Genomic DNA, 21685 nt, shown 5'->3' with positions numbered 1-21685 from the left:
AAAGTTCCCATGATCTGAGCAGTAGCATTCAGAACTGGTACACTATCTGTGTCAGAAAAGCGTACAGTATGCACCTCGGAGACAGATATTTAGATTCTCAAATTCCTACAATTCTTTTCTGATCTACCACTTGTGGGGGCTCATTTTAAAGTTCTCGAAGTAAGAAACATTTTCACCGTCCTAGTTTTAGTTTATGAAAAAAATAGTTTATTTATCTCAGAGGTTTAACACAGGCATGGCGGACATTTTGAATTTCAATATCAGTAAATATTAGGTAATTTGTTTCTGTAGTACCGAACTTTGCACGGTGACCCATATTTTCTTGATTTTTGTAATAAAGTGGTTGAAAGTTTCATTGAAGAAAGTTAAGTTGTAGCAAAAGTATGTCTTTCACTTTCGAGGCACATACTTCCTTAAGGTTGAGTTATCTCCGGTACTCATACTGGCTTATGCTCTGTACATCATACAATTAATTGTATTGCATGTGTTTATGGTTATATAAATTGTGTAATCTCTTCTGACCCAAAGTCATTACTAAGAGTACCGGGTAACCAATGAAGATTTGAACTGACCAACACACATTTCATTGTTGTTTTTATTGTTCCTTCTGTGCTATTTGGATGAAATGGTTGTGTTCATGAAGGATCTACATACATAGCTGTCCAGAAATGACCAGTGCAATCTTATGCTGCATTTAGCGATGCATATGTCTTCAGGTCTAGCACTGAATTTTCCTCTGAACTTTGCTTCGAATCAGTACCTGAATCAAATTTCTTGTAGGGGTCGATATAAAAAAGGTCAAATTTAAGTGCCCAGACAAAAAATAAAAATAAAACAAAGATAAGCATAAACAGACAAGTACAAAACAGGTTAAACCACACTCTGCTCCGAAGGGAATATGGTCACACAGACCATTTTATTTTTATGCTTGCATCTTCAACACACTTACATACTATTAAACACAGAGCAACATCCACAACATGCGCTTTCAGGTGTGGTTTATTTCAATATTATCAATATATTGCAAGATATTTGGATAAAATGCATAATTTGTAAAACTATGAGTAATTAAATTTGATATTATTTACATATAAACAGAGAGAGAAACTCAAAGAGTTTAAAACAGTCTACGTTTTGTACAAAATGATAAAAGGATGGAAATTTACAGGACGGTATGTGCTGTGTAATTATTCTGCATAACTCTACAAATATTAATTTCTCTGAACTTGCATTAATTCTATAAGTATTTTCACTTTGTTAAAAATTTAAAAGTCTTGGATTTTAAAGTTTTGATGCATGAATGTGATTATGGAATGTTCATATCGTGGAGGGGTAAAACCTCCGGTGTCAGGACGGAATTACACAAACTGTAAATTTAAAAACAGAAATCTTGGTTAAGATAATTTCCTCTAAATTTACAGCAAAGTCAGTAATAAACATAAAAAGTAATTAATAACGACATATCCTGCCTCTGTATAATTTTAAACAAATATACTCTATACCAGGCATCGGTCCAGTTCTACATCACTTGTAGTTATTTTCCAGTAATTTCAAGGTCTACATGTTACAACGCCCTCAACGTACAAAATAGATTATGATTAATACTTTGTTTTTACATTGAAACTATAGTACCTGGCGATCTGCCTTTGGAGTACTTCTGCAACAAACATACACTTTTTGCAGACATCGCTCAAAGATAATTTAACAATTAATTTTCATGATTTACAAATAGTCGTTACATATTTAGAAAACATAAAGTGCCAAAACTGCAAAATATGACTATAAAAGCAATGACTACATGTACTTTTTACAGTAAAAAAAGCTGGCTTGCACAAAAGTTGTAAAAAATGTTTAAAAGTACAAATATTTCTGCTGACTGTTCAGGTTATGTAAATTGAACATGTTCTTGAAAAGGTTGTGGTAAATTTAGTTTCAAGGAAAAAGTGTCAAAAATCTAAACAAAAGCCTGCTTTGTTTCAGAAAGTCTAAAACGTACTTGGTGTGAAGAGATTGTATGGTTTTCAAGACAATTCAAAGTATGTACAAATTTGCAAGTTATGGTACAAAGAAAATAAAACTTATAACATGTCCACTGACAGACATATTCAATGGACACTTGTCCTCTGATTATCAAACTCACTGTTCTGATTGCACTCAATTTACACTTGTATGACCCTGTCTCCCAATTTCCATTTAATGGTACATCTGTACAATGGGGTGGTGTCAGTGTTTGCCAGTAGAACAGAACTAGGTACATTACATGGCAGACCTGCGAGAAAATTGAGGGTTAATGTGCAAAGACAAGCTATTCACACAACGGTAAATGTTCAATAGTATTTACAGGCTACAAACTGAGTTGGTTGGACGAGAGAATTCTATATCCCTATATCCCTTTTTTAGAACAATAATAGTCTAGCCTCATTGAAGAAAACACAGGAATAGTATATGGAGCTGTTATTGCAAGGGTTTGGAGTGTCTGATCTTTCTTTGTCTATCAAAGTTTTCACGTCTTTATGCATTGGATTCAGAGGCAGCCAGCCTTGATTTCATTGGCGTTGAGGCACGATCATTGTCAACAGGTGTTGACACCCTGTGTTGTTCACCGAGTGCTTCTCGCAGCTCCATGGATCCCAGACCCCCTGCCGTCTCAGGGCGGCGGTTGCGTAACTTGCTAAGGCTGTACTGTGAACCCATAAGGTTCTCTACTCCCTGTGCACCTTTGGTCAGGGCATTCTTCACGTCTCTGTCCATGCCAGCAACTCCCATCTCACCAAACACCTGAGAAAAAAGAGTTATGGTGACAAATGTGCTCAGTGTACTGCTACCAGTAATGTAGTTTATCAATAAAGTGGCATCAACATGTACACATACGTTTGTAATTTCTAATTTTCATGCAATGGGATTACTGTTGGATAAAATGTTGCAAGATGACAACAGTTTCTCATAGAAATGGATGCTGGAAACATGAAAGCAGTAGAACAAAGAATGTGGATAAACTTGTGCACATGAATACATAGTTCCTGCACATTGTGTTGTTTGTACTGTGTTCCATTTGAATTCCAGGTTTAAATCATTGTTCACAGTGTCCTTGATTTGTACTGCGTGACACTTGGATATGAAGAGCTGCTTCTGCTTGGCTATTTTATTCTTAGTTAACAAATTAAAAATATATCATAGGAAATCTAATAAGATGTTTAAAATCTATAAAGTTCACCGATAGTGAAAATGTACAAATCTTCTTCCCCTTCCCACAAATAATTAAAATTGTCTACTTTACTCTAAATAACAAAAATTTTCAAATGTACTCACAATGAGCAATGAGGATAATTAAAAGTTTGACACTACATTCTAAAAATCAACTAAAAGACTCAGTAAGAATTTCTGTAAGTGGATAAGATTTGTCTGAACTAACAGAGTAACACTTTAGCAAACCTAATCACACTAAACTACTGGAAAGTCAAAGTACAGAGAAATAAACATACTTCAACAATGGCTCCATCAGGAAGTCGTAGAAAATGTCGGTATAGCTCTCGTAATCCATCAAGATGGATGGTATGTATGGATATGTGTGTTGTGATTTCCTTCTTGCCTTGTTTCATCTGACGGTGTTCACCACTTTCATCCCATATCACTTCCTCAACCTGATGGCAAAAAAAAAAAATGAAACAAAAATGAACATATATAAATTGTACTCAATCCATGGGTATACATACATCATTGCCAACAACACTTACTAACAAAATGAGTCAGTTCAATAGTATTGTGTCGCTGTTGTCAAACTTTTTTCTGACAAATTTTAAGTTATCAAAATTTCATACAAATGAGTTTTTGGACCACACAGTACAGTATCGAAATGGACATTGGCATGCACACTGGGTGAATACATTCTCAGCCAATCAGTTCAGTTCTATTTCTACACAAGTGAGATTTACACTGAAATACATTGTATGGTTCTGTATCCAAAGGAGACATGCGGATTTACATTGAAATTCAAGAGCGATGGCACCACAAACTCTTACTCCTCAGAGAAGCTTTGGTTTTTCCATCAAAGAAACATTGTTACTATAATTTTATATACATGGAGTAGTGTTGTCTTGAATGATAATGCATTACATTCAAGTTCACTTAATTTGCCATGCATATCCTTTATATAAAATTATATTACAAACTGACCGATTCCTCCTCCCATATGTAGTCATAGATCGCTGTCTTTCTCCTTTCACCCTCTTCACCACGCCACTGTTCAGATTTCTTCACAATGTAGCTGAGTTCATGGATGCTCAGTTCAAGGTCAAAGGGCACAAAGAACTCATCATTGAGTGAGCTCAGTCTGTGGTATGTATCCAGCATGCGACCATTGTTATGTAATCTGACGTAAAAACAGGGGTAAAATGCGTGAATGAGAAAAAGAAAGGAAAATTGTTGATCAAATTTATGTGATTAGATATTTGAACTTCTTTACCAGATTTTTCAAATTTACAGTATGAGGACTTGATTTATTCATTAAAGGTCCAAGGTGAATTCAAATTTGTTTATAAAAATATCTGAATACCGCATGACATAAACAGGAATTATGTAAATAAATGTCTTCCATAAGGAAACTAAAATCTTTAACTCTTCACAGTACAACTCCATTACTTACAAATATTTTGGTAACACATTTCCCCACGAGAAACTTGGTTGACATGATGGAATCACCACGGCAATTTGAATGACACAATAGAATCACCTGGGCAACTAGAATGACGTGATAGTTATGAACTTTCTGTATGTCCAACTATATTCAGCAATCTTTTATACCTTGCAACAGTGCTGAAGATAAGCTTGCAAAACAAACAAACATGTATTTGACAATATCATTCATGGGCCCAATTATAACACACAGTTCATTCATTCATTGGCTGTCAAAGTTGATGGCCTGTTCCATTAAGAAGATAGGGGAGTACAAAGAAGTGAAATATGATCTGTTCCTTACCTGAGGAAGTACATATAGATGATGACCACAGTGGTAAACATACAGAATATGTAGAGGAATATTGTCATGAATATTCCAACCAGACCGTTGTTCTGAAGTCGATAGAAGTTGTAGTAGAGTTTGGAAGCATCAGCAATAGGATCATCACCACTTGTGTATTTCACTCTCTGTAGGAGACAAAAAGAATAAAAGTACTTCATATCAATACGGAGCAATTTATAACAGATTAATCACATCTTATTGTTGACTTTCCATGTTCTAGCTGTTAAATACTTGCTTCTAAAAGATTTTATGACTTAGAAAAGGAGAAAATACAAATAAGGAAACATATTAGAAATATTTTCCAAATATTTCGGTAACTTTTTTCAACTACAATAGGAGTTGTTTCTGGAATATATTTAAAAAGGATCAGCATGTACTATGAATTTTGTCAACAATAGAGCAAGTCAAATCTTTAACCAAAAGTTTGAAAACTTTCCACTGAACATTCTAACCTGGTTCAAACTATCAGTTCACTGAGTTGCTCATTCATAATTGTATTGATTTCATAATAGTTCAATGTTTGAGACAGCAACTGCAATTATTATTATCACAGTTTATTCCCATCGGAGAACTGGTGGCAGAAAAACAGCATTGTTGAGCAATACATTATCTTATTTTACTGACACCTGTGGATCACAGAAACTGAGACTTACCCCAAGACATGCATCCACAATCAGTATCCAAATGGGATCAAGGAACGTCATGATTCCATATGCCATGATGAACTTTGACCCAAGGCTGGGGAACGACCCCATGACCTTCTGACAGAGCCAGGAGAGACAAATCATGGCAATAAGGAGAAAGATGTTGGAGAATGGTCCAAGTACTACCACAGCAATCTCCTCTCTGGTGTGAAGCAGGCTCTGTTGGTAGTTCAGGTCAACCGTGTATGGATAGAAATTGAACCTGAAAATAGATAAACATAATTTATATTCACTACAGGTAAACTGCTAAACTCAGAGGATTTTTTTTTTATTTTAAAACTGTTTACTACCTATTAAAGACAGACCTGTATATTTTGTGAAGAAATCTTACTTTTGACTTTTTAGAACAGTTTGAAATCACCAACAGTATGATCCTGACCTCTTTTTGACCTTTGACATCATGAGGCAATTCACCCCTGGACATGGTTCAAGAGGTCAACTTATTGGAGTTAAACATTATGTTTGAATCCTCCATCAGGATGATATGCATAAAATCAAGTTTTTTTATTGAAATATCAATGCATTTTCTTTGTTTTTGAATAAGAAGAATGAGATAGGTCAATTTGAATCATGATGATACATACATCAATAATTCCATATTTGGTCATCATTCATTCTCATGACCAATCAACAAAAATGAAATAAAAGAACCAACCAATCACAGAGCAGCTACTTACTGGTTGATGGGAATGGTGATCAGGTTGAGGAAGACCCACTGTCCGATGTAGTGAACGTACATCCTTACAAACCAGGTGAGAATGAACATTATCATCATTCCCCAGAATTCCCTGGATCTCCACTGGGAAAATCCAAGCTCTGCCAGGAATTGACGGGAGACATACTCAGCTCTCTCATGGCCTCTTCTCTCAAGGTGTCCCTTGGTGGAAAATGGTTTCCTGGGTTTTTAGAAAAGAAAGAAACATCAAAATATTACAAACTGATATCATCACTCGTTCTTGTTCCACTCTGCATCATGTCAGATTGTCACAGTTCCACTCTGCATCATGGCAGATTGTCACAGTGTCACTCTGCATCATGTCAGATTGTCACAGGTCCACTCTGCATCATGTCAGATTGTCACAGTGTCACTCTCCATCATGTCAGATTGTCCCAGTGTCACTCTGCATCATGTCAGATTGTCACAGTTCCACTCTGCATCATGTAAGATTGTCACAGTGTCACTCTGTATCATGTCAGATTGTCACAGTTCCACTCTACATCATGTCAGATTGTCACAGTGTCACTCTGCATCATGTCAGATTGTCACAGTTCCACTCTGCATCATGTCAGATTGTCACAGTTCCACTCTGCATCATGTCAGATTGTCACAGTTCCACTCTGCATCATGTCAGATTGTCACAGTTCCACTCTGCATAGTGTCAGATTGTCACAGTCACTCTGCATCATGTCAGATTGTCACAGTGTCACTCTGCATCATGTCAGATTGTCACAGTGTCACTCTGCATCATGTCAGATTGTCACAGTGTCACTCTGCATCATGTCAGATTGTCACAGTTCCACTCTGCATCATGTCAGATTGTCACAGTGTCACTCTGCATCATGTCAGATTGTCAGTTCCACTCTGCATCATGTCAGATTGTCACAGTGTCACTCTGCATCATGTCAGATTGTCATAGTTCCACTCTGCATCATGTCAGATTGTCACAGTGTCACTCTGCATCATGTCAGATTGTCACAGTTCCACTCTGCATCATGTCAGATTGTCACAGTTCCACTCTGCATCATGTCAGATTGTCACAGTGTCACTCTGCATCATGTCAGATTGTCACAGTTCCACTCTGCATCATGTCAGATTGTCACAGTTCCACTCTGCATCATGTCAGATTGTCACAGTGTCACTCTGCATCATGTCAGATTGTCACAGTGTCACTCTGCATCATGTCAGATTGTCACAGGTCCACTCTGCATCATGTCAGATTGTCACAGTGTCACTCTCCATCATGTCAGATTGTCCCAGTGTCACTCTGCATCATGTCAGATTGTCACAGTTCCACTCTGCATCATGTAAGATTGTCACAGTGTCACTCTGCATCATGTCAGATTGTCACAGTTCCACTCTACATCATGTCAGATTGTCACAGTGTCACTCTGCATCATGTCAGATTGTCATAGTTCCACTCTGCATCATGTCAGATTGTCACAGTTCCACTCTGCATCATGTCAGATTGTCACAGTTCCACTCTGCATCATGTCAGATTGTCACAGTTCCACTCTGCATAGTGTCAGATTGTCACAGTTCCACTCTGCATCATGTCAGATTGTCACAGTGTCACTCTGCATCATGTCAGATTGTCACAGTGTCACTCTGCATCATGTCAGATTGTCACAGTGTCACTCTGCATCATGTCAGATTGTCACAGTTCCACTCTGCATCATGTCAGATTGTCACAGTGTCACTCTGCATCATGTCAGATTGTCACAGTTCCACTCTGCATCATGTCAGATTGTCACAGTGTCACTCTGCATCATGTCAGATTGTCACAGTGTCACTCTGCATCATGTCAGATTGTCACAGTTTTATTACATACATTTATACATATCTGTTGAATTTAAATTTCACTAGTAACCTAAGGAGTCATGAGGATTTGGAAAAGAGCACTTTACTGAGAGGACCTAAACAGAGCCTTTCACTTCACTTCATATCAAGAGATATTGCGTCTGCCTATTTTCATTTGCACAGCAACATAAATTCAAATCAGTGAGCAGAATCTATGCGGGAAAAATAGGTTACTTAAAGCATCAAAATCAAGAAGCTAAGGGTACTTACTGTACAGCAAATGTATGCTGATCAAGCTCCTCTAGGTGAGTCAACTTTCTTCTCTTCTTTCTCTGATTCAGGAGAGCTGTCTTGGGTAACATGGAGTACAGTTTCTTGGTGTACACATCCATAGGGTTGTTCACATGTTTCTGAAGATGAAAAAGTATAGTAAAGCAGCATGATAAATTTTCTGAAGAGCATAGGATATATCCATGATGAGAAGTTTGAAAGTGTCTTGATATTTGTATTTAGAAGAGTCATCTTGGGTGCCTTTCTTGTTTTTGTTTTCATTCAGGTTTGTCTCTCTGTTTATCCGTCTATTTATGACTCGTTCAAAACAAATTACTGCTGAAGTTTCAATTGAAATATTGCAGAAAAGTCCTCATTACAGATATGGCTGACTTCTCTGACTTTGAACTGAAACCAAATCTTAAAATTTTAGCTTTTTATCCTTTCCCTTCTATATTATCTATTTAGTTGCCCATCTCTGCTATTAAAACAATCAGAATTTGGTTTTACAGGATACAATCAATGCAAGTGATAAAGTTTACTTTGAAATTTGAAAAAAAAATCACTTCTGTAATAACAACATGGTTGTTTCTCTGACAGCTAATTCCTATCAAGGGGTTCATAGGATGTTTTATTTTGGGACTTCAAGACACATTTCACACACTAACCTTGTAGTAAACCCCAGATTCCCCAGCAACAGGAATAAAATCCTCCTGTTTCTTCAGCAGGTATGCAGCTTCCTCGTCGTAGTCAGACTCATTGTCTGATTCCATCTTGACGGCCTTGGACTCCACGAGTTTGCGTGATCCAATGACTGTGATTGGACGGACCTTGCCAGCAGTGCCTGCTGATCTCTGTCGCAGACCATCCTGACTGGACTCTACAGAATCCTGTATGGATGATGAACACATAATATGGAATGATTATACTGACTTGGTTAATGTAAGGACACCTTGTTATAAGCTGCCGCCATTTTAATATTCTCAATATTTCATTAGCTGTGACTTTTCATGTATTTTCTTTTTTTGTTGGTTAAATTAAATGTTTTGCTCAACAATCCAAATCTGAGGTTGAACTTGTTGATAGAACTGTTAAATGTGTGGCGTATGATACCTTTGTCAATAACTAAATTATACTTCAATAAAATTGCAGATTGTACAAAATGCACAATGTTGGCTCTGCTCAGACTTCTCTATTTTAAATACTTTAGGAAAAATGTTTAAAAGTACCTTTTTTCACAGAATGAAAATATTTAAAAACAATTTAGTGCAAACATTTTACCAATTTTTATGACTTTTTCTGTAATTTGTCGATAATTTTGGATCAAATGGACATCACAGTCCATTGGCTATAGCTTTTAGTCAAAATTTTGTCAAAAATCTGAAAAAATTTGACTGGAGTATATTTTATAAAGGTGTCAAAAATTGACTTTGGGGCTCAAAGGGTTACTCACAAGTTCAGGTTTTTATGACATCTAAAGATATCACAGACGCATATTTTGATATAAGCTAGCTGTGGCCATTTCAATCCATTTATCACTCTTTATTGAAACATCATAAAAAGTAAGCCTTATGTCAAAAACTTATTCAAACTTTGCAATAATTCTGCTATAACGAATGATTGAATAGAAGTTCAAAATTCTGTATCCTAAGCAGAGAATGGGTAGACAGACAAGATGCTCGTTTCAAACAACAGATAACCTAATTTTTTGGTGCTTGGTAAATTTTACATCATAAAAGAGATGTTGGTCTCATGAAATAGGACTCAGTGAATTTTTGTCTTCCTTAGGTGTAGCTCTCAAAGAAATTATTGAGAGACCCACTTTGGTTCCAATGCCCTCAGCTATAGAAAAGAAGGCAGAATTTGATGAGGATTGCTTTTCATGAAATATGGAAATAAACTCATCTTCAAATTAGATATTATCAATTTAGGAAAAATAGATGGCCACTTTGCAATTTTATGGCTACATTCATTCATTATATTTTGAGTCAATCATTGAATATTGTAAGTGTTACATTAGATAAGCAAGAGCATCTATATAACTGGACATTTTCACCCCTAACTCCAAGTATTAAGGTCCAAAGTACAAACCAAAAACAATCAATTCAGACCAAGCTGTGTTTATTACTAGGTTAACAGACAAGGAGGGAATTTCACTCACAGTTTTGAAGATTTTCTTTTCAATGCTGTCATTACTGCCTTTTGGATCCATTTGCTCTTTGGTCACAGAGTCTTGGTCTTTCTTGGCATTGCTGGTATCAAGTTTAGGGTTGTCTCCGGATGATGTCGATGGCTCACTTGGTGGAAGGGAGCCCCCTGCAGTTCCAAGACTGAATTTGGAGGTCTGTACATTAGATTTGCTGTCACCTACATGAAGATGGTGGATTGAGAAATTTTAAAAAGACCTTAACAAATACTTCTATTTTTTCCAAAATATTATAAAACATTTTCCTATTTTCTATTTGATATGCACTTACACATTTACCTAACAAATGTGAGATTTGAGTGCACACAAGTTATGAAAGAATATGTATATGAACAAATTGAGAACATCTATAGAATTGTAACAATTTTAAAGTTAATATTAAAATTCTCTCATCTTTGTCATGATTAAGTTTTGTTGAAATCCATTTCTGGTATTTTTACATATATATTACAGATTTTCTTTGATAAAATTGCAAAAAACATGAACAAGTTTATTAACATCCTGATGAGTTCTTGTTGCACTCACTACACTTTCATGTGTAAGCATGGCAGATCTTGAAATCAAACCTGTGTCAATATTAGGACCTTGAATGCAGCTTTCCGTCAGAAAACATTGACACAATCAACTTGAATGATTTATCAAATTTGATAATATCCTTCAATATGGTTGCAATGAACCTATCACAGTCATAATACTTGTAAAAGGTAGTATTCCTTACAACCTGTTCTTTATCAACAAAGAAAAAAACAAGATAAACAGACAATTTAGGGTTTTCTATGTGTCCTTTACCTTCCAGAGATGCTAAGTCTTGGGTTGAACCAGGAATAGGTGCTTCCCCATCGATGGGATCCTCTGCTCCTCTGGTTCTGTCTGGAAAACTGATGATGCTGGAAGAGAACTGTAATTCCACTTCATACTCCTTCTGTCCTGCCAAATACCTACAAAGAGACAGAAAAACAATCAGATGAAAATTTTCTGCAGATTGACACAGATTTATGCAAATTATGCATGTGACAGATACAAGCTAGCCTATAGCAATACTTTTTCATTGGTTTGGTATAGTTTAGCCAAAGTGTGCTCAGACCCTGATTGGAAAACTTCTGGAAAAGATTTTGAATGGTTTGGGAAAACAGATTATCTTAAAGTCTCTTGATTAAACCACTACTCCTAGCTAGGATTGGTATGAAAGTTCAAAACAAGAATGTATATTGTAAGATTTTTCAATAAGGTCTGTGATTGAATTATTTTGGCCATATTTTTTGGCAAACAAATTCTGTCAAATGTTGAGATAAACACAAATAAAACTGAAGCTTTTTCTTCGATTGAAGATTTCAAGAATGACGTCTTCATTACTTGAACTTCACTCAGCTATATGCCTACTTAAGAGTGTTGCTTCCGAAACTAGCAACAGATATGAAGTTCAAGGACAAACTAAACAAACCTTGGCAACTTGACAACCTCAAAGTAAAGGTTACACAGCCAGTGGTCAATGTCACTGGCAATCAGTTTCTCTGGGGTTTCATGCCTTTCAATACGGGGATCCATTTCACCTCTCAGGAATGGGGTCTTGTACCTGGGGGAGGGGAGGGATGAGGGAGGCAAAAGAAGGAGAACACAATAAATGAGTAAAACAGATATGACTACATGCATAAATCTATTTTCCAACATTGTTACTGTTAGAGGCCAATTAACGCCTAGAATAATACAAAGTTCCTGAACCATGCTATTTAAGTTACTGGTACATGTTTATGTAAAATGTAAAATAACATTCAATTGTTTTATTATTTACTGCATCCACATGGTAAAATGCCAATTTACAGGATTGAGGTATACCCAATCTTTTTCAGCATTGAGGAGGGAAGTGCCTTGCTCCAAGGGCACATCACAATATAAGAGCTGCGACTCTGATCTGATAACAATCATCTGAGAGTACTCTTGCAACACATGGGTTTCAAACTCACAATTCAAACTTGCCATCTATGCATCAATTCAACAACATTCTATGACATCATTTTGCGCTGCTCTTCATGACATCAAACAAAGGGTCTTTTGAAGATTTTAATGAAACTTTTATAAATTGTTGGCATAAAAAAGTATTTACAAGACAAATAGTAAAATTTAGCTCTATCTGATATGCCATGATGGATGAACATGTGAAAGTTGGCTATTTCATTGACTTACTTTCCTTCAATGATATTGAACTGTGCATCACAGATCGGGAAACTCCCCAGCCGACCACTTTATCAATGGGTAGCATGGAACCACGGAGTAAGAACAGCTCAAACATGAGTATCATTCCAGGACGAACATTGACACGGGACGGACACACTGTGAACACACTCTGGTCAAGCTGAAAGTGAAATATTAAACATGATATAAATAAATGGAAATAAACCACCTTAGTGGTGAATTCAAACATGCAATACATTTCATACAAGCAATTTAGATGAATTCCCCTATGTCTTCATAGTTGTGTAGATTTTTTGCTTAATATCTTCTCTTTTTCTTATATGACCTAATAAATTTCAATGTTTTGTTTGACAGAATTATTAAGATGAACAGAAATGTATACTTTGATGTATACTTTCGATTACCGTACTCTGCATGTCAAGAGCTGGAGAAGTACATTGATTTTGTCGTGACATACCTTGGAGGATACTACAATCTGTAACTTTGATCTTTAAACTTTACCTCCCAGTACAGTGACCTATGACATTGCACGATGATTTACCCCAAAAACAATATATATCAGAGGGCTTCCCAGTGACATTGATTTTCAGTTTTGCACCCCTACCTTCATTTCAATGCTGTAGAAATATCCATCATGCTGGATAGGTAAAGTGGCACCGCCCCACTGCTGACCTTTCAACCTTGACCATCTGAGGACATGACCTCCAATTCGGTCATACAGGGACACCATCAGTACATACCTTCCACCTGAGTCAGAACAAAAGAATTGATAACTTCAAATTTTTTCTGATTTTCATGATCACATGGAATCTCAATCTTTCTTCCACATCAATGGACCATACTACTACAATTATAGTCTAGTGATTTCTCATCAGCAATATATTTCAAGGAAACTTGATATCATCGTGCACTAAAAATAGGACGTTTGATTTATTACAATTATGATTATGTTTGATAGGGGCTGTTTTTAAGGATTTTCAAATTCTGTCCAGTGTTGGACTAGAAGAACGTAATAGCACAAAGTAGTTTGTAGATCTTTCAAATGTTTACATTGTTTCATTAATAGGTAAATTAGCTATGAAGTATGAACTGAGAATCTTATTTTCCTCAGTGTAGTACTTTGTATAATACCACACAAGGTAGTACATTGAGAAATAAGATTCCCAATTTATTATTTGAATTTACTTTTTTAGAAGTAAGTACCTTATCACACTGGACAAATCAAAAGTAAACAGCCAATGGCAAGATAGAGGCATGGGTATATACTGGAAGTTGGGAAACAGAAAGAACTCAAAGCTCACTGGCTTTCATTTCAATTTTGAGAATTTTTTTTTAATTTTTCAATTTTCACCAAGACCATTACCTGGTAGCTTGTCTCGTACACCTCGCAGACATTTCAGCTTGATCTGGATTGGCTGCGGCGTTTTGTTCCAGTCAACTTTCCAACGTCTGCCCTTTGACCCTCCATACTGACCATCAGCCATTGTCAAGTCACCATACATAGTCTACAAGTGATGACAGAAAATAAGATTGTGTTTCATATTGGCTTGAAAGTGTAATGTAGAATTCAGAAGGTGGCTGGTGCTGTGAAATGTTCATGCCTAACATATGCAATATGCTTTGAACTATTGTATTTCTCTTATCTGTACATGTATATCATACTCGATGATCAAACCTGTTATCATACATTATATCATATTGTTATATTGATGGTACAAACACAGTGATCTGATTGATGGTGATTTGGAAATAACCATACTATATTCTTGATAAAGCACAGTTGGAACTGGTGCAAGGTCTCAGCTACAGAAAAATTCATATTTTGAAATTTCATGCCAGAATTTCAACGTACTGTTACAATATGATAGCAATAAACCATGCCATGGTATACCCGTTGCTGTGGTTTATTGCTCAAATACAGCACAATACAGCCAATTTGGGGCAAAAAGTCAAACAGGAAAAACATATAAAATGGCTATTTTTCACAAGTGAAATTCATAATTGATCATTTATAATTGAATTTCACAAAATAAAATAACTTTTCTGCTTTTTATTGCTTATTATGTTCTTCTAGTACTTTATTTTTTCTCATAACTTTTTGTATCGTTACGTTGAAATATGCATCATTTCAGCATAAGGATATAAGCATACATACTTTTGAGGGACGTCTGTTTCTACATACCCCTACACATGAGCAATCCAACAACATTTTACCTATCTTTCTCTAATATAGTCTTTGCCAGCAAGAAAATTGCAAAACTTATTTTGTTTTCATCAGCAAAGTTACATAGTTTATTTTACTCACCTGTACTTCTCCCTTTCTTATCTCTAATGCTCTGATCAGCTGATTCTCTGATCGTCTGAAAGCTTTGTGCAAAATATCCTGTTGTAATCTCTCTCTCTGCAAAGCAAGCTCCTGTAATAAACAAAAGTTGAGAAAGAAAAAAAATCTACAATGATCAAATACATACTAAACATATGCAAATGTTTACCAAATGTTTCTCTTGTTACAAAAAGTCCTTATATTACATTCATTAGCTGGTAAAATTGTGCAGAGAAATATTGAAAAATTTCAAATTGAATGGAAAAACTTCTGAAATCTTGTAGGTACCATAGATGATGCATGGATCAGGAGGCTGTAGAAATGTATTGTGATGAAACTTAAATATTTATTTTGTTTGTGAAACCTGATCAAATCACACACCTCTCTCTTGGCAAGTTCCCGTCTTTTCTCTTTCATCAGTGTTATCACATGTCTCTTGGCTTTCTCTTCTCTCAGTGCGACGTCTTCCTGACGTCTCTTAGCCAGTAACATTTCCTGTTGCTGGTAGGAGATGTGTTCATCTCGCAAGCGTTTTTCCTCTTCCTATCATGACGATAGGTGACAAGAAAAAGAAATTATTGTTAATGCATCCTCCACATTATGTACCATTATTGAAGGCAAGAATACCAGATTGATGCACAATTAGATAATTTACATATTTACACATACCGTTACACCAACAACTTGCATTATGTAAAAATTTTCTTAAAATCTGATGCAATTTTAATAGACACAGGATAATGTACTTTATATGAAAATTACTACATCAACATCTATGATGATAAAATTATTCACAGAAAATTACATAATTGTACAGCCTGGTGAGAAGAACAGTATGAATACCATATTTATAAACTGCATTGACAGATATCTATACCTTTCAAAGAATATAACACTTAGTATGTTAAATGGTGAACCACTTTTTATCATTCATGTTTTTTTCAAGTGTCATGCAAATATGTACCTCTTTACAAGTGAGCTGTGTTCAACCCCCTTATGGGTGTCAGTCAAAATAAAGTAGGACCTACCATACACATAGAATAGGGGTGGAAGCAGCATTATACCAGCTAACTTACCTGCACTTCCTCCAATGATATGTTACCAATCATCAAGACATCGTCTCGGATGTTATCATCAAACTCAGTCACGTACGGATCTATCTCCTCTTTCTCAAGTTCAAGGGTAAGGTCAGTGATTCTCTGGTACTTGGGTTCATGCTCGGGTTTGGTGAACAGGGAAGGTGGCTCCCTGTCTGTCTCAAGTTCAGTGTCGCCACCTTCCAGTGAGTCGATAAGTTTGTACAGATCTGGCAGATCATCATTGGTTGGTGGTTCTACAATTGACAGATTTGGAGGAAATGAGAGAAAGCATAATGACCTGGTGTATGCATGCATACAACAGAGAAAAGTATAAATTCTAACATTCCTTGTCTCTATGCAATCCAACGTATCTACATAAAATTTAGTTGAGATTAAGATGCGTATTCACTGAATATCATTTAATATTATTGAATTCATATTTATCATATTCAATATCACTTGTCATTCCTTCAAAATCTATCAGTAGTCTTAATATCAATTTTTAATATCAAAATCTTAATATTCTAATTTGTTTTCAAATAAATTCAAATATTTTAGGCAGATTCATAGAACCTGATGTCTGTCAACATTCAGCTTGGCTTGGAGGAAATGAAAACCCAGATGTGAGAATTAAAAGACTTTACTAGTAATTTCTGTACTACAGACATCCATGGTACATTAAATGTCATTTGCCTAGTGCCTGGATTTGGAGATGAAGATTTTGAAGTTGAAACAATCCTATTAATCTCTGATTTCAATATCCAACATCACATTCTATCAACACTTGTCATGAGTTTTGTAAATTTTCACATAAAGTACATTCCTTACCATACTTATATTCAGGTTCATCTTCAACATCAATGCCAAGCTCCTTTGGATCGATGTTATCAAAATCACGATTTTCATAGCCGTAGGTATCGGTGCCTGCTGTTGTAATCACAGTTGCAGTTCTGTCACCATCACCATCGGAGGTTGGCTTGCTTTTCTCGTCTTCATTTTCTGGTTTCAAACTTCCTGTTTCTATCTTCTTGTCAGTATCTTCAGGTTCTGTTAGGTGTAAACCAGGTGAGTTAGTGTGGGGTAAGTTCTAACCCAGCAGATTATTGAATACTCTTTGATTAAACTAGCTGTGACATTGTAGTACTGGCATCACAACTTGAACAATTAACACATTTCAATATGGCATTATGGGTTACTCAACTATGAAACAACAAATGTACAGCCCGGGTGTACACATCTACAAAGGTACCACTACGACAGATTTGTTCCTTGTTCAGGGACATTTGTCCTTCAACTGATAAGTCTGATAAGAACATATGAAATATCAAAGCCAAACACATGCTGTATCACTTTCAAAAAGATTTTGTGTATTCATGGGTTTACGAACAAAAAACTTCATCAAAGTTGGACACTAAAAAGGAACTCCATGACAATGTTTCATACTCACACCCAGACCATGCTACAGAGTGCAATAATCATGTCTACACAGTTTTCCAAATACTATCAGAAATATCTGCATTCATGTATAGACTCTCAGTAAGACTATTTTTACATTGAATTCATAACATTTTAAGGATGGTATATAGAGTATCTTACCTTTAGTAACTGTTTCTTCATCCTTTACAACTTCAGGTGCAGTATCACCAGCTTCCATGGTTACAGGAACGTCATCTTTCTTCCCAGCTGGTTAAAAAAATATCAATATTATTCATTATTGTCTCACATATTTATAACATTTTTAAAATCATAATGCATCTGTGCGTGATGTGCACCCTCATGGTAATGAACTCAAAAACACAATCAAGGATAGAAATGCAAAAATATTCATCTTAAAAAAATTTAAATCGCTGTACTTTTAAGGTCAATAACTGTGAAGGCTTTATCTTGCAAACATCAAATTGCTATTTTTTGTTCTCTGGTGACATTTAGTGCTGTAACAATTAGCTGAAAACTATTTTGGGCACAGAGTAGAGGTAGACTGTAGCAGGTATTTGTCCAACATTAAAACTAACAAATATTTTACATCAGAACATGCATTACTCAGGAATCACTGAAATTCATGACAATGAAAAAAACATTTGCTGAAATAATACTCGAAAATCAAAGGCACCTTTTTTTCTATGTCAGTCTTTGCAAATATCTAACAGGTTATCACTGAAAGGCGATAGGATAGTAAAATAATCTGTTATCTCAAGGATTATGAGTTGGCATCAGTATACAAATTTTTGCAAAAACACCTCTCAATGAAAAGAAGGAATATCCATATACTCATTCCAGGCACATTAATATATTTGTAAAAGCATACCATCGTCAGGTGCAGGACTTTGGGAAACTTCAACTTTTGTATCAGGTTCAGTGTTCAGATCTGTAGCATTGGCATTGCCAGTGTTAGTATCAGATGTTGATGGTTCTTCTGTGCCATCGACAACGTTAGGTGTAGCTAAGTGTTAAATCAGCATAGAATTACTAAGTAAGCTTGCATTTACTGGCAAAAAAGCAGCAGATAAAGTAAGGAAAAGTGGATGTCAGTGAGCAGTCAGTCATTAACATGGAGTTAAGTTGAAAAGTTGAAAGCTATATGATTATATTGACAGAGAATCCTTAAATGACAGACTGACCAATGATACATTGGCTGCTGAAAACAGTTGATACTTTGAAAACTATAGGACTAAATTACTTATTTTACAGCATGAAATCATGCCAAGAGTCACACTTGAATGAGTGATCTGTGCACTTTATGTGGAATAAACAGTTGTCAAATGTTGTTTTCCTTCTTTGTGTCATGACAGTCAAGATTAAGTACATAAGACAATTTCTGCTCCAGAAAAGCCTGTATATAAAATGTTTTCCTAGCAGCAAACAACTGTTGGCACACACATGCTTCCATCTGTGCACTGTCAGCCTTATTTATTGCAAGCCTCGTTTTCTATAGTCTACTTGAATCTCTAAACTTGGAAATGCATGAAATGGGGGAGAAACAGTCAAGAGGAATTTTTTAACAAACACACTAGGTTATGTATGATTATGATCCAAATGAAATCATACGGGGAAAATGTTTACACACAAAAAATTACTGCAATCTTCTAAAGCTCTACTTTTGTTCAACTTCAATTAATGATTTCAATGAAAAAATGGAAGCACAAAGCAGTTATGAAAGATCACTGCACACATAAACATTATTAACCCTTTAAGGCACGGCTCTCTTGTAACATAACTGAATTACTCCAAAGAAGAAGGTTCAGAAACAATGCAAAATTACAAAGAAAAACACACAACACTAAGCAACAGACAAAAAAACAAAGAAAAACATGAAGCAACAGACAAAAATACCAAACTAAAAACACTACCACACAGATTACCTTCATTTTCAGTCTTTACTTCTGTAGGCGTTTCATTTTTTGTTTCAGGGTCAGCATTTTCAGCAGCTGTGCAGCAGACAGATTTCAAAGATCACTTTACTTTGCTGCTTTGGAGCATTTACAAGTCTATTATGGTTTAAAAGGTGTATATTTAATGCATTCTAAATGCTATGCAGCTTCTAAGGCATGCACTGTATGTTGGCTCTTCAATAAGTTCTATTACCAAAAAGACATTACATTGACTTGAAGGAAGTATATGTAGGACTCAGATCTTTGAATCATGTATTTAGATACCATAGCCTGTCCAGAAACTCAAATGTACTCAAAAAATGAATAACCAAAAGTAGTGTACAATGTAAAATTCTGTTATAATTAAAGCCTGAACATCAATTTCAAGGTCAAGTCAGAACAGTTTATGAAACTTAGTCATTTTTTTACCTGGTTTGAACTCGCAGCCGACTGGTAGTAACCCTTACAATCTTCCAGATGTTCAAGAGTTTCGAAGCAGTCTTTTGGGGGTATTTCAGGTGAAAGAAACATTTTCCCGAACGAAATACTTAACAACTTCCTTGTACCAAAATGCAGATTGTTTTGGGACATAATTACATTTTTCTAAGTTTTATGACATTAGGCATTACTTTTATTCTTGACTGAAAATAATTTTGACATCTGAATTGAATATTGTTATAAATCAATAAAAAATACTTGTTAATTTGCAGTTATGGTGTTAATAATCTGAAGAGATATTTGTTATGCGATTTCCCCCCAAATTTAATGTATGTATAAATCGACCAATGGGCCGTGTAATATATTCAAGCTAATTTATGTAAATGAAAAGGAAAGTGTGAATGTTTGCTGTCTCCATGGTTTAAAAATAGCATATCATTAATAGTAATAAAGAGCACTTACTTTTTGGCCTTCGTTTGGTCGATTTAGAAGGTCTGGTCTTCTTTTTCTTGACGTTTTCGGAGTCTGCCATGTTTGCAAAAGCTGCAAACAGTAACTAACAGACCAAAACCTGGATACAGATAAGAAAACAGTATTGGTAATGATTGGAAGCTCAAGAATTTTGACAAAATACTTAATTTTCCCATATTTATCGATATTTGACAGAATGTTATTAGGGCATCTGAACTTTCTGGTTTAGAAGACGTCGCCACTTTAGTGATATGTTCACTTGTGTTGGGTACTGACTCTGTGACTACTGTGTATGTACATTGTCATTCATCAGGCTATTTGCGAACTGTCTATCTTTGCCAACTTTAAAATATGTCAAAGTCGAGTTTACTGCCCATAAATACAAAAACACATGCTTTAAACCATAATTTTTTGCTAACAAGGTTCTCGCCCTTCCAACAAGTATATCGTCAAGACACCTGTTGAATCGAAACGGGCAAGTTGCGATTGAATATATGTACTGTGTGCATTGAGTCCTCCGGGAAATGAGCGCCATGTTGGATTCTTCCATTACAGTGAAGATTGTTTTGCAAACGGCGAATGGGCCAACCCTTCGCTGTAGAAGCCTTACAAAACCCCAATTCATTATCAACCTAAATCAAGCCTTTACTCAGCTTCTAAAATCCGATCGAGGAAAAAAAAATGCCAAACCTGTACTTAACAGACTTGGAACGACAATACATCTCGCTCAGATTACGGACCTGGCCCGGTCGGCCAGCCAGACCGTAGCTCGCCCATCAAAACAAGACCGATTGGCGAGACTCGACGGATCGACTTCAGTTCCAAGACGTTCGAAAACACAGCTTACGTCGTCAAATTTGCTATCACTAGCAAATGTCATAAGATGACTAACGGGTTTGTACAAACTAGAAAGTACTGATTTGAAGTCTTACCTTCGCTGAGCGATAAGTAACCCGTTTTCTTATTGCGATTTCCCTGTCACGGATCCTGCATGAGAGTATGTATGGCTTCAGATATTACCTCAGTAACGATTGACGTCACATGTATTTGCATAACAATGGCAAACTACGGACAGTGTGTTTTTATGACTGTCGTGCGAAC

At 35.9% G+C, this 21685-nt stretch overlaps 1 protein-coding gene across 5 annotated transcripts in view; it reads right to left on the bottom strand.

The window, feature by feature from the left end:
* Positions 1-21632, bottom strand: part of LOC139115175 (uncharacterized) — a 95953-nt gene extending 74321 nt beyond the window's left edge. Inside the window, exons 1-17 of one of the 5 annotated variants that reach the window (XR_011548071.1) lie at positions 21517-21632; positions 20576-20684; positions 19667-19732; positions 18613-18747; positions 17904-17990; positions 17136-17354; positions 16305-16561; positions 15610-15771; positions 15211-15321; positions 14269-14410; positions 13510-13652; positions 12897-13065; positions 12157-12288; positions 11505-11653; positions 10671-10876; positions 9178-9399; positions 8574-8649 (exon numbers count right to left, since the gene is read on the bottom strand). Coding sequence is in view for 1 of the 5 variants with exons in the window: in XM_070677094.1 (XP_070533195.1) it covers positions 2512-2778; positions 3483-3641; positions 4174-4369; positions 4976-5142; positions 5671-5923; positions 6399-6617; positions 8510-8649; positions 9178-9399; positions 10671-10876; positions 11505-11653; positions 12157-12260 (2082 nt within the window). In the remaining 4 variants the exon portion in view is untranslated. Of the gene's footprint in view, positions 1-982; positions 2779-3482; positions 3642-4173; positions 4370-4975; positions 5143-5670; positions 5924-6398; positions 6618-8509; positions 8650-9177; positions 9400-10670; positions 10877-11504; positions 11654-12156; positions 12289-12896; positions 13066-13509; positions 13653-14268; positions 14411-15210; positions 15322-15609; positions 15772-16304; positions 16562-17135; positions 17355-17903; positions 17991-18612; positions 18748-19666; positions 19733-20575; positions 20685-21516 lie in introns of those variants that run through there. The other 4 variants (XR_011548072.1, XR_011548073.1, XR_011548070.1 and 1 more) reach the window with 4 other exon arrangements.
* Between the last annotated feature and the right edge of the window lie 53 nt (positions 21633-21685).

The sequence above is a fragment of the Ptychodera flava genome, chromosome 17 (genome assembly GCF_041260155.1).
Source record: "Ptychodera flava strain L36383 chromosome 17, AS_Pfla_20210202, whole genome shotgun sequence".
Lineage (NCBI taxonomy): Eukaryota > Metazoa > Hemichordata > Enteropneusta > Ptychoderidae > Ptychodera > Ptychodera flava.
The sequence above is the reverse complement of the archived record's forward strand: the minus strand, read 5'-3'. Positions and strand labels throughout refer to the sequence as shown.